This window comes from Hypanus sabinus, chromosome 30, assembly GCF_030144855.1.
Source record: "Hypanus sabinus isolate sHypSab1 chromosome 30, sHypSab1.hap1, whole genome shotgun sequence".
Classification (NCBI taxonomy): domain Eukaryota; kingdom Metazoa; phylum Chordata; class Chondrichthyes; order Myliobatiformes; family Dasyatidae; genus Hypanus; species Hypanus sabinus.
Genome location: NC_082735.1, coordinates 9,331,604 through 9,345,158, shown reverse-complemented (window position 1 = coordinate 9,345,158; position 13,555 = coordinate 9,331,604). Strand labels below are relative to the sequence as shown.

The 13,555-nt window shown below is 40.2% G+C and overlaps 1 protein-coding gene across 6 annotated transcripts in view; it reads left to right on the top strand.

The window, feature by feature from the left end:
* LOC132383395 (protein tyrosine phosphatase type IVA 2-like) overlaps positions 1–13,555 on the top strand; it is a 97,373-nt gene that overhangs the window by 64,535 nt on the left and 19,283 nt on the right. For all 6 annotated transcript variants that reach the window (XM_059954290.1, XM_059954293.1, XM_059954291.1 and 3 more), the window contains exon 3: positions 913–1,005. In XM_059954290.1, coding sequence (XP_059810273.1) covers positions 913–1,005 — 93 coding nt within the window. The remainder of the gene's footprint in view (positions 1–912; positions 1,006–13,555) is intronic.

The window sequence follows — 13,555 nt, the reverse complement described above, 5'->3', positions numbered from 1 at the left end:
AATACTTTTTCATCCTCACAATTTTTGGTTTAACTTTCAGTAAATTGTTGAGAGGTTTTGGTTCATAGACAGATAGGATTTGTTTCATTTGGCATCATGATTGTCACAGACATGTTGGGTAAAAGGGGCTGTTCCTGTGTTGTACTGTTTTGTAATCCATTGAGTTGCATTGAAATTATGCAGATAGTCTTCTCTTGTATACCAGAGAATCGAAACATTCCAGATACTGGAAATCAGAAATTATCATGTAGCTTGGTGAAGGGGTGAATGTCAACTGTTAGAATAGAACTGACTGTCACAAATAGTCGAAAACAGAAATGTTTAACCACAAACCCCCACTCCCCACCCTTCTACAAAAATACTAAGGGTCTTTAGCATTGTTTTTTGCTTTGGGAGGGTTGGTCCACCAGAATGATTTTGGCAAGTGCTTGGTATGTTCTCTTTCCTATCAGAGTTTTATACCCTGTAGATATTACAACCACTTGTTTCAGTGATAACCTAAAATCTGTCTTCATTTGTTCATTTTACTCCTCCAACAATATGATGTCCCTCTTATCCAGGCCTAATTTCAAAAAGTAAAATGCCAAGAAGGACCCATAGACTTTCATGGTTTTGTAATCCTTAGTTATATGCATTCTTTCTCTCTGTTTGCCCACATGATACATCTGTAAATTTCAGTTTAACTTGATTTTCTGTTTTAGGTTTTCCCTTTTCTCTTTACTATTTTGGAGAAAACAAAACTAAACATTTCAGTTAAACTTGCAATAACATTAATTTATCAAAAAATCCAAAATTCTAAAGTCTTTGGTTTAGTAGTAACATGAACCACAAGATTTATTCTTTGAATCTCATTTAAGGTAGTATTTGGTCAGAGACACTTGTTGCAAACCTCTTTCACGTGAACCATTACAGGAGCTCAAGAAGTACGGTGTTACCACGCTGGTTCGAGTTTGTGAAGCAACCTATGACAAAGCTCCTGTTGAAAATGAAGGCATCAGGGTTTTGGTGAGTAATTATTGAAAATGTTTGAAATTTGTTGAAGTGCAGAATTTGTCCTAGATGCTCTGGAATTGCAAGTTACTATCTCATTTTGAATGCCAAGGGACTGAACCTTCTTGACCAAGCTCCCATGCGAGACCTTGTTAATGGCCTTGCTGAAGTCCACGTAGATGACATCCACTGCCATGTCTTCATCAACTTTCTTGGTAACTTCCTCAAGAAAACTCTAAAATTTGTTAGACAGGACTTGCCATGCACAAAGTCATGATGACTATCCCTAATCAGTCCCTGCATCCACTTATATATCTGGTCTGTTAGAATACCTTCCAATAACTTTACTACTGATGTCAAGCTCACCAGCCTATAATTTCCTGCCTTATTCTTAGAGCTTTTCTTAAACAATAGAACTGCATTAGCTCTGGCACCTCACTCATGGCTAAGGTTATGTCTGCTAGGGGCCTTACAATTTCTGCATTAGCCTCCCATAGAATCAGAGGATGCACCTTGTCAGACCCTAGGAATTTATCCACGCTAATTTGCCTCAAGACAGCAAACACTTCCTCCTCTGTAATGTGTATAGAGTCCATGACCTCATTGCTGCATTGCCTCACTGATTTTTCTGATAGTTCGCCGAGGTAAGAACAATGAAAATTGAAACATCTAAGACTTAAGAAAATATCAGTTAGGTGTAATAATTTAAGGTATGCTTACTTGACTTCATCGTTCTTGTGATCCCTAGGTGTAATACTTAATAACTCCTGAGACGGAACACATAGATTCAACATTCCAAATTTGTCAGCAAGTACCAGGTTTACACTTTTGATTGCATATGCATGGTAGTCAATGATGCAACTACAATTTAATATCTGAGTACCAACTATTCTGTATATAACTCGTCTGCATTTTCACCTAATTTGAGTTGAATGAATATTTTGTTTCAAGTAGGAAATAACATGAAAACAAATTATTTTAGCTGCTAGAAACATTTAAATGCTTGCTGGAAATGTTGGAAGGATTCTCATAAATCATGCAAAAAATATCATTTTTGAGTCAGTGATATTCACTTTCAGAAAAGGGGAATTGATGTCATGTTAAATTGCATCAACTTTATTCTTTGCTTTCAGCAATTCCACAGTCATTCTGTTTAACAGTGTGCCTCATTACCTCTCTTCTAGTCATTTATCCCACTTAAGTAAGAATATTATGAAAATCTTAAAAATTGTTAAATTTATCCAGTGTGTCCAGTTCAGGACACTACATTTAGGGAAGATCCGTGGACCTAAGTGAGGGTACAAAGGAGACTTACTAAATGATTCAGTGATTCCTGAAGAGGGTTTAATTGCATGGTTATAAATGAAGAAGCTGACATTTGGAGGCAGTCTATTAGATGTATATAAAATTGTGGAGGGTTCTTGACACAGTAGGTGGAAACTGCTCCCATTGTTTTAGGACCAGACAAATGAAGGTGATTGACAAAAGAGCACAGTGACATCATGAGTAACATTTTGCACAGCGAGTGGTTATGGTCTTGGATACACTTTTAGAGATACCAGTGAAGGCAGGTTAAATAACTGCAATCAAGGAAGCTGAATGACGTGAATGAACTTGAAAGAATTTGTGGAGTTGCAAGGAGAGGGCAGGGAAATGCAACTAATGGGTTGATCTTTCCATTGAGCCAGAATGGACTGTTTGTGCTGAACAGTCTACTAAGATGTAATTTTTTTGTAAAAGACTATTTTTATGTGTGTATTTGAATTTACAAATATGTTGCATTTTATTTTATTAAATGGAAACAGCACTAACTGGATCTAGAGTTTGTGTGTGTGTGTACACTCTAAAACATTCTGACCATCTCATAGATGTTGCTTTTACAATAAAGTTGCTCTATATCAGTTGGACAATAAAAGCTGTGGCGCTTTAATGAACTTGCTGAAGATCAACTCTTCAGTGCTTATTACTAAACAATCCTTGAACTTCCCCCTCTGTTACATGAATTTTGTCAGATTTTTAACCCTTTTTGCAATGTTTACTTGAGATGAATTTGGTGGGTCAGTTGAATTGGTGTTGCTTAGGTATTTTGTGAAGGACGCTATGCTGCAATGTGCTGAAGGCACACATGTTTATGGTTGTTGTTTCACTCCTAGTCAGGGATTACTTATTGCAGAGTCTGAGCGTTGTTCAAGTATTTGAACAACTCTGGTCTGGGCAGCACATGATACAGCAGGTAGGGCCACTGTCCCTCAATGCTGGAGAGCTGAGTTCAATCCGGACTTTGGTTGCTGTCTGCATGTTCTCCCTGCAATGAGCTTCCTCGAACATCTTAAAACTGTGGGTGTGGGTCATTTAGCTGCTTAGTCTAAATGGCTCCTGAGTGATAGAATGTTGCAGTGAGTTAATGAGCTTATTTATGGTTTCACAGCAGAAGCCAGAGAGCGGTTGTAGGATGGTTGCTTCTTTCTGGAAGCCTGCGATTACAGACAGACAGACATACTTTATTGATCCCGAGGGAAATTGGGTTTCGTTACAGTTGCACCAACCAAGAATAGTGTAGAAATATAGCAATATAAAACCATAAATAATAATAAGTAAATTATTCCAAGTGGAAATAAGTCCAAAACCAGCTTATTGGCTCAGGGTGTCTGACACTCCGAGGGAGGAGTTGTAAAGTTTGATGGCCACAGGCAGGAATGACTTCCTATGACGCTCAGTGTTGCATCTCGGTGGAATGAGTCTCTGGCTGAACGTACTCCTGTGCCTAACCAGTACATTATGGAGTGGATGGGAAACATTGTCCAAGATGGCATGCAACTTGGACAGCATCCTCTTTTCAGACACCACCGTCAGAGAGTCCATTTCCACCCCCACAACATCACTGGCCTTACGAATGAGTTTGTTGATTCTGTTGGTGTCTGCTACCCTCAGCCTGCTGCCCCAGCACACAACAGCAAACATGATAGCACTGGCCATCACAGACTCATAGAACATCCTCAGCATCATCAGGCAGATGTTGGACCTTAGTCTCTTCAGGAAGTAGAGACAGCTGTGACCCTTCTTGTAGACAGCCTCAGTGTTCTTTGACCAGTCCAGTTTATTGTCAATTCGTATCCTCAGGTATTTGTAATCCTCCACCATGTCCACACTGACCCCTTGGGTGGAAACAGAGGTCACCAGTGCCTTAGTCCTCCTCAGGTCCACCACCAGCTCCTTAGTCTTTTTCACATTAAGCTGCAGGTGATTCTGCTCATACCATGTGACAAAGTTTCTCACTGTAGCCCTGTACTCAGCCTCATCTCCCTTGCTGATGCATCCAACTATGGCAGAGTCAACAGAAAACTTCTGAAGATGGCAAGACTAGTGGTGTGCTGCAGAGATTGGTGCTGGGTCCTTATCTATACCAGTGATGTGGATGATAATGTGGTAAACTGAATCAGTAAATTAGCAGATGACATCAAGATTGGGGGTGTTGCGGACAGTGAGGAATACTAAAAACGCTTGCAGTTAGATCTGGACCGGTTGAAAAATGACAGATGGAATTTAATGCTGGCCAGTGTGAGGTGTTACAATTTTTGGGAAGACCAGTTAGGTCTTGCATGGTGAGTGGTAGAACACTGAGGAGCATGATAGAACAGAGGGATCTGGGAATACAGATCTGTAATTCTTTGAAACTGGCGTCACAAGTAAATAGGGTCATAAATAAGAGCTTTTGGCACATTGGCCTTCATAAATCTTTGTATTGAGTATTGGAGTTAGGATCAGCACACACAAATTGCTGGAGGAACTCAGCAGGCCAGGCAGCATCTATAGAAAAAGAAGTACAGTCAGGTTTTGAGCTGAACCCCTTTAACAGGACTGGAGAAAAAATGCTGAGGAGTAGATTTGAAAAGTGGGGGGAGGGAGGAAGAGGAAGGCCAGGTAGTAGGTGAAACTTGGATGGGAGGGGGGAATGCAGCAAAGAGCTAGGAAGTTGATTGGAAGAATGTAGAAGATTGAGAGGAGATTTGATAGTATATAAAATTGAGGGTCATAGATAGGGTAAATGCAAGTAGGCTTTTAACACAGGTTGGGTGAGACTACAACTAGAGACCATGAGTTAAGAGTAAAATATTTAAAGAGAACATGAGGGGGAACTTTACTCAGAGGGTTTGAGAGTGTGAGGTAAGCTGCCTGTGCAAGTGGGGGATGCAAGGTCGATTTCAATATGAGAACTTTGGATAGGTAGGTTGAGAGGGGTGTGGAGGACTGTAGTCTGGGTGCAGATTGATGGGAATAGGTAGATTAATGGTTTGGCCTGGACTAGATGGGCTGAAAGGGTCCATTTGTGTGGTTTTGCCCTCAGTAAATATTTTGGTTAGAGAGCAGAGAAGGAGCGGCAGCCCCGAATCCTCATTTGATGAATGTCACACAAAGATATAAGCTGTGACTAGAAGCCCAAATCTCTTGAAGAACTTAGGTTGTCTTGTGCCACCATAAAGAGGAAGAACATCATTGCTTACGTAAATTTGATTTAATTAAATCTGATGTACCTATATGGTGACAGCCTACCAGAGTAATACTTGTCTCGATGTAAACACTATCAGCCCAGAGTTGAAAGTTCAAGTAAATTTATAATCAAAGTACTTGTATGTCACCATTTACAACCCTCAGATTAATTTTCTTATGGGTATACTCAATAAATCCAATAACCATAATAGAATCAATGAAAGACCACACCAACAAGGCAGACAACCAATGTGTAAAAGACAACAAACTGAAAATACAAAAAGAAAGAAAATCAGAATGATAAATAATAATTATGAGATGAGTTCTTGAAAATGAGTCCATAGTTTGAGTAACAGTCAGTGATGAGGAGAGTGAAGTTATCCCCTCTGGTTCAAGAGCCTGATGGTTGAGGGGTAATAACTGTTCCTGAACCTGAAGGCTCCTGTACTTCCTTCCTAATGGCAGCAGCGAGAAGGGAGCATGACCTGGGTGGTGGGGTTCCCTGATGATTTTGCTTTCTAGTGACACCACTCTGTCTAGATCTACTCAGTGGTGTGGAGGGATTTGCATGTGATGGACTAGGCTGATTCCACTACCTTTCTTAGGATTTTCCATTTAGTGGCATTGGTGTTTCCATACCAGGTCATGATGCATCTAGTCAATTTACTCTCCACCACGTGTCTGCAGCAGTTTGCCAAAGTATTGAATGTAATGTTGAGTCTGCAAACTTCTAGGGAAGTAGAGGCATTGCTTTGCTTTCTTCATAATTGCACTTGCTTGCTGGGTCCAGGCCAGGTTGTGTTAAATGATAACAGTGAGAAATTTAAAGTTGCTTATCCTCTCCACCTCTGATTTCCCCTAATGAGGACTAGTTCGTGGACCTCTGGTATTCTCCCACTGAAGTTGATTTGTCACAGTCTTTGATGTGGCCCGTGACAGTGGTGTCCTTAGCAAACTTCAATATGGCAGTGAAGCTGTGCTTAACCACACAGTCATACTTCAGGATCATAGTTTAAATGCAGTAATAAGGGAATTGAGCAATGACATGCTTTGGGATGTGATGGTAAATAAGTTGGTAAATCAGTTTGTACTGTGGTTCATTTGGGGTGGGGGGGTTAAAAAGGGCATAAGTTTTGTTTCATTTCCCTTTTAATTGGGTTGGTCTTCTAAAAATAGCAAATGTTGTTTTAGACAATTAATAATGTTTTACTTTAAATTCTATGTTTCTGAAATTAGTCCAGTTATTCCAGTTATTCCTGGTTATTCAGTTTGGGTTCTTTGGCAACCGCATTGATGGAAGGTGTTCGTTCTCTTAATAACCTGTGAATATTATTTCTGGAAAGAGGATTGTCAGTTAAGTAACTTAGTTAAGAACTGTGCTGTGATAAAGGACTTACTAGTTGTTTTCATTTCCCTAACAATTTTGTATTCATATTCAGTTGAGGCAATTGTTAATCAGTAAGAACGATTGAATGGTTAGTTATCTTGGGTTATGTGATTTGCATATGGGGGAGATTGGATACTAAATTAGTTTGCCTCTTGTGTTCAGTTAAGAATGTCTGCCGTTAGCCAGGAAGAACAAAGTACAACTTTGCTACAATAAACATTTTTGTACAACAGAGCAGTTGCTGAGGGTTACACTGAATGGAATATCACATGCGTCCTTCCTGATTCATTCACAGTTATACCAGTAACGCTATACTACCTGAACAAGTCACCCTCTGGTATTCAGTGGAAGGTTGTTTTTCAATGGTTTTGCATGAGAATGACATTAAATTGACAGAATATTGACAATTATCTATTAAAACCGAGTGCTGTTAAATTTCTTAACGGGGGTCTGAAATTTTTCGCTTCCATTTAATATTAGAGCGCTCATAGAAAAGAGAGTTGACATATTTAATGCTACTATATCAGAATCAGGTTTAATATCACTGGTATATGTCATGAAATTTGTTTTGCAGCAGCCGAAGATTGCAATACATAATTTTTAAAAAACTGAACTTGCAATAAGAAATATAAAAATTAAGAAGTGCAAAAAGAGAGCAAAAGAATTATTGTGAGGTTGTGTTCATGGGTTTATTGTCAAATAAGAAGTTTAATAGCAGAGGGTAAGGAGTTGTTCCTGAAATGTGTGTGTATTCAGGCGCCTGTACCACTACCTTAATGGTAGCAATGAAAAGAGGGCATGTCCTGGGTGATGGGGGTCCTTAATGGTGGATGCTGCCTTATTGAACCGTCGCCTTTTGAAGGTATCCTTGATATCCGGTTTTCAATTTTTGCAGCTTTTTCTGATCTGTTGGAGTGGTTCCCCTCCATACCAGATGGTGATGCAATCAGAATGTTCTCCATGGTGCAGCTGTAGAAATTTGCTAGTCTTTGATGCCATACCAAGTCTCTTCAAACTAATGAAATATAGCTGTTGTTATGCCTTCTTTGTAACTGCATCAATATGTTGGACCCAGGATAGATCTTCAAAGATGTTGACACCAGGAACTTTGGAAGTTCACACTTTCCACTGATCCATCAATGAGGACTGGTGTCCCGTTCCCCCCCCCCCCCCCCAACTTTCCCTTTCTGAAGTCCTCAGTCAGTTCCTTGGTTTCAAAGAGCAAACACGAGAAAATCTACAGATGCTGGAAATTCAAGCACCACACACAAAATGCTGGTGGAACACAGCAGGAGAGGCAGCATCTATAAGAAGGACTGTCGACGTTTCGGGCCGAGACCCTTTGTCAGGACTAACTGAAAGGAAAGATACTAAGAGATTTGAAAGTAGGGGGAGGGGGAAATGCGAAATGGTAGGAGAAGACTGGAGGGGGCAGGATGAAGCTAAGAGCTGGAAAGGTGATTGGCGAAAATGATACAGAGCTGGAGAAGGGAAAGGATCATGGGACGGGCGGCCTCAGGAGAAAGAAAAGGGAGAAAGAGGGGGGAGCACCAGAGGAAGATGGAGAACAGGTAGAGTGATGGGCAGAGAGAGAAAAAAAACAACTAAATATTGTCAGGGATGGGGTAAGAAGGGGAGGAGGGGCATTAATGGAAGTTAGAGAAGTCAATGTTCATGCCATCAGGTTGGAGGCTACCCAGCCGGTATATAAGGTGTTGTTCCTCCAACCTGAGTGTGGCTTCATCTTGACAGTAGAGGAGGCCATGGACAGACATATCAGAATGGGAATGGGACATGGAATTAAAATGTGTAGCCACTGGGAGATCCTACTTTCTCTGGCGGACCGAGCATAGCTGTTCAGCGAAACGGTCTCCTAGTCTGCATCGGGTCTCACCAATATATAAAAGGCCACACCGGGAGCACCGGACGCAGTATACCACACCAGCCGACTCACAGGTGAAATGTCACCTCACCTGGAAGGACTGTCTGGGGCCCTGAATGGTGGTGAGGGAGAAAGTGTAAGGGCAGGTGTAACACTTGTTCCGCTTACAAGGATAAGTGCCAGGAGGGAGATTGGTGGGAAGGGATGGGGGGGGGGGGGGAATGAGTGGAAAAGGGAGTCACGTAGGGAGCAATCCCTGCAGAAAGGTGGGGGGGGAGGGAAAGATGTTCTTGGTAGTGGGATCCCGTTGGAAATTCCTTGGTTTTACTGATGTCGAGTGCAGAGTTGTTGTTGTGACACCAATGGGTTGTACGCCACCTCGTCAACACCTGAAATTCTGTCAGCAATAGTTGTAATCAGCAAATTCATCGATGGGATTTGACGTATGCCTAGCCACACAGTCATGGGTGCAGAGAGTGGAGCAGTAGGCTGAGCATGCATCTTTGAAGAGTGCCAGTGCTAATTGTCAGTGAGGTATTATTTCCAATCTGCACTGACTGTGGTCTCCTGTGAAGTCAAGAATCCATTTGCGAGGGAGGTACATAGGCCCTGGTTTTGGAGTTTGTTGCTTAGAACTGAGGGCAAGTTTGTGTTGAATGTTGAACTGTAATCGATAAACAGCAGCCTGAGATAGGTATTGCTGTTGTCCTGGTGATCCAGTGTCATTGCACCTGCTTTCAGTCGATTGTGGCAAGAGGCAAATTGCAGTGGGTCTAGGTCCTTAAGCAGGAATTGATTCTAGCCATGACCAACCTCTCAAGGTACTTCAGCACAGTAGCGGTGAATAAAACTGTGTGGTAGTTGTTGAGGAAGCTCACCCTGCTCTTCTTCTGCACTGATATAATTAATGCCCTTTTGAAGCAGGTGACATTCTCTGACTGCAGCAGTGAAAGATTGAAGATATCCTCAAACACTCCTAGTAGGTTGGCACAGTTTTTCAGTACCCTACCAGGTACACCCTTGGGCTAGAAGCCTTGCAAGGGTTGAACCTCTTGAAAGATTATCTGTCATTGGCATCCAAGCCAGAGATCACAGGGTTACCAGATACTGCAGAGGTTCACACAGGTGTAGCTTTATTCTCCCTTTCAAAGCGTGCGTAAAAGGCATTGAGTGAGTGAAGCATCACAGCCATTCATAATGTTGGGTTTGGCCTTGAAGGAAGTAATGGCCTGCAAATCCTTCCGGAGCTGACATGCATCTGATTTTGTCTCTTAACTTCAAGCAGAATTCTTTTTTCACCCTTAAAATAGCCTTCCATAGGTAATACCTGGACTTCTTGTATAGTTCTGGTTCACCAGTCTTGAATGCCTCAGTCCTCAGCAGACTATAAATCTCCTGGTTCATCTCTGGCTTTCGGTTTGGGTATGCCCAGTATGTTCTCAAAGGCACACACTCATCCACACAAATCTGATGAAGTTGGTGACAACTGTGGCATATTCATTCAGACTTGAAGGTGAGTTCCTGAATATTGTCCAGTCACCAACTAAAGCACTCTCTTGATGATAGATTCTTGGTCCTCACCAGTGGTGCTGTGGTCTTTAGTATTTGCTTATACACTGGGAGTAGAAGTACAACCAGGTGATCGGACTTACCGAGGTGTGCCCGTGGGATGGTATGGGAAGCATTCTTGATAGTGGCATAACAGTAGTCAAGTGTATTGGCTCCTCTGGTTCTTAAGGTGATATGTTGATTGTAGTTGTTCAGAGACTTCAAGTTGGTCTGGTTAAAATCCCCTGCAATGATGAGGAAGGCATCATGGTGTGCTGTTTCATGACTGTTGATTATGATGCTCAGCTCCTCCAAAGCCTATCCGACACTGGCCTGAGATTAAATGTATACCACTACCAAGATGATAGCTGAAAACTCCCTCGGCTGATAAAATGGATGACACTTGATCACTGGATGTCCAAGGTCAGGTGAGACATGTCTATGTACCATGACAAGTTATTGCCAAGAGTCTAAAACTCCAGTTGTCAATTCAGCCTGTCAAGAATTTGACCCATTAATAGCTTTACAAGTGAAACTCTTCAAATTTATTAAGAAACTCATAGTATTTACAAAGCAAGAGTCAATGTAATATGATTCTCCTCCAATCTGTAAATAAAATATAAACTGAATTTTGCAGCTGGTGAGAGTTTCAGATAAAGTTTAGGTTATTGACTGCAGCAGTGATACTTTAGAGAAAGGAAGACTACAGTATGACTTGTTCAGTGACCCATTTAAAATTCTAAGACAAAATAGAAGTTCTGTATAAAAGGTATTTGCCCAATGGGTATTCCATTGAAGATAATTTAATGTCTCATGTTGAATCTCCAGATTCTGTTCTCAGTAAGGGTATTAAGAACTAAGGTTGTTACTGCCTGCTCAATGCTGTGTTAGTGATGTTTTGTAACTAAGAAGTGGGCCAGGATGAAATCAGCCAGATACAGTTCTTCTTTGTTCGTTTTTATTGCTAAATGTCTATTAAATATAAATCCTTAGTCTTTGAGGAATAAAGGTATTTAAGTGCAAGTATATTTGCTGCAATGTTAAATTGATAAATATTTGCATGTACCAAGATACAAAGCATGTCAAGATAGTATAATGGAAAAGCAACAACAGAATATAGCATTACAGTTGCAGAGAAAGTACAGTGTAGTTAGACTGTAAAGGGTGCAAAGCCATGCTGTAGATTGTGAGGTCAAGACCCATCTTGTCATACAAGAAGTTCATTAAATAAGTCTTATAACAACAGGATAGAAGTTGTTCTTGAGCCTGGTGGAACGTGCTTTCAGGCTTTTGTATCTTCTCCCCCTCCCAAAAGGTAGAATTTCTGGGTGGGAAGAATCTTTGATTATGTTGGCTGCTTTCCCAAAGCAGTGAAGTGTAGACAGTCCATGTAGACATGCACATCTCTCTGCAGTTGCTTGTGGTCTTGGCTGGAGCGGTTACCATACCAAGCTGTGTTGCACCCAGATGGCTGTGTTTCTGTGGTGTGCATATGATCCTTATCTGTTATTAGTGGGGACATACCAAATTAAGAGTATTTTGTACTTAAATCTTACCTACTCCCTTCACCTTTTAGCATTAAATGGGTATGTTATAGTTTACCTGATGTGGTCTGTTTTTTCGCTAATTACTAGAGCTCACTACTTGTAAATTCACAGCTGTTGTTGATTACTTATTACCGCATTGTTAAGCAATTAGCCTTTAACATTAGGTCAGCCTTTATATAATTGTTTGTACATTTCATTTAGTAGTTCAGAGCACTTGTTAGATGTCAAAGGAATTTGAATCAATATTTGAATCTGCATTTTATTAGTACATCAAAAAGTACTGTCTTTTTACACCAGCTCCTAATGTACTGTATTGAGTTGGTGAATAATAAAACCGCCTTCAACTGTAGCTACACCGAGACTGGAATTATCTATCTGTCTAGCTTGAGAAAACAGGGAAAAAACACTTGAGCGAGGGCAGAATAGGGTAACTTTTCATAGATGCCTTAGCATTAATACCTATCTATCCAAGCATTAATTATAATCAAAGCAAGGTCATACAGCTGAGTTCCTTGATAAAGACCCTGAAGTTTTTTGTATTTGGAAACTGCCTTATTTTGAAGAACTGGGTTGATAAGAGTGTATGAGGTGTGAATCTCTGAACAACGGTGATGGTCTGAAAAGTTGCAGTCCACATGAATTGCCAGAGATTTGGTACTTTACATTTTGCTCTCCCTGTCTGACAATGTTTGATAGCAGCTTTTTAAATAAACAATTTTTTTTTAAAGACTGTCTTAAAATGCCTCTGCTAATGTTTCTGGAACAATGTCACTAAGAAACAGTTAACTAAATATTGCATTATTTTGACTTTGTGCTAATAAGGTGCTGATATGCTTTTTGAGTTTGTGTAATTATCTAATATTTATCACTAGTTTGTGGGATAAGGAAGCATGTAGACAAATCGGCTTTAGCTCAACTTTTTACTTTAATATTATTCTGCCTGCAAATTCTTAATTTTGAATATTTATAGCGTCAAATTCTGAGAATTATATTTGAGCCACCTTTTACAAACTCTTGTTCTTGTGATTTTGGGAGCCAGAAAGACTGGGTAGAGATTTGGTGCACATACCATTGACAGTTTAGAACAAATAGGTATTTTTTTAAAGAGATGCCCAGCATGATTATAAATGAGAAGCAAAGCTTAAGTCAAACCATCTCCCCAAAAGATAAACCATAGAAAAAATAATTGTTATTCACAGCACTGCAGGATCACAGCTCTATACACTCTGAGAACATGATGTTGATGAAAGATGGGAAAGAAAAACATCTTTAAGATCATTGTCTAGTCTGTGAAAGAATACAAGAGATAAGAAATTAGAACTATATGTAATGTTAATTATACCATATTACATTCTGGTATGATTTTTAAAAAACTAATGGAGTTGTGACTAAGATCGAAACCACACTGAAGCTGTTGATATACAGTGCCTATAAAAAGCATTTCTTCACCCCTGGAAGTTTTTCATCATTGAATCACATTGGATTTAATCTGGCTTTTTTCTTTTTTGACACTGATCAACAGAAAAAGATTCTTTATTGTCAAAGTGAAAACAGATCTCTACAATGTAATCTAAATTAATTACAAATGTTAAACACAAAATAACTGATTGCATAAATAATCACCCCCCCCCCCCTTAATATGGCACACCAAATCATTATTGGTGTAGCCATTTGGTTTTAGAAGGCATTACAGAGACTTGGATGTCTCAGGAG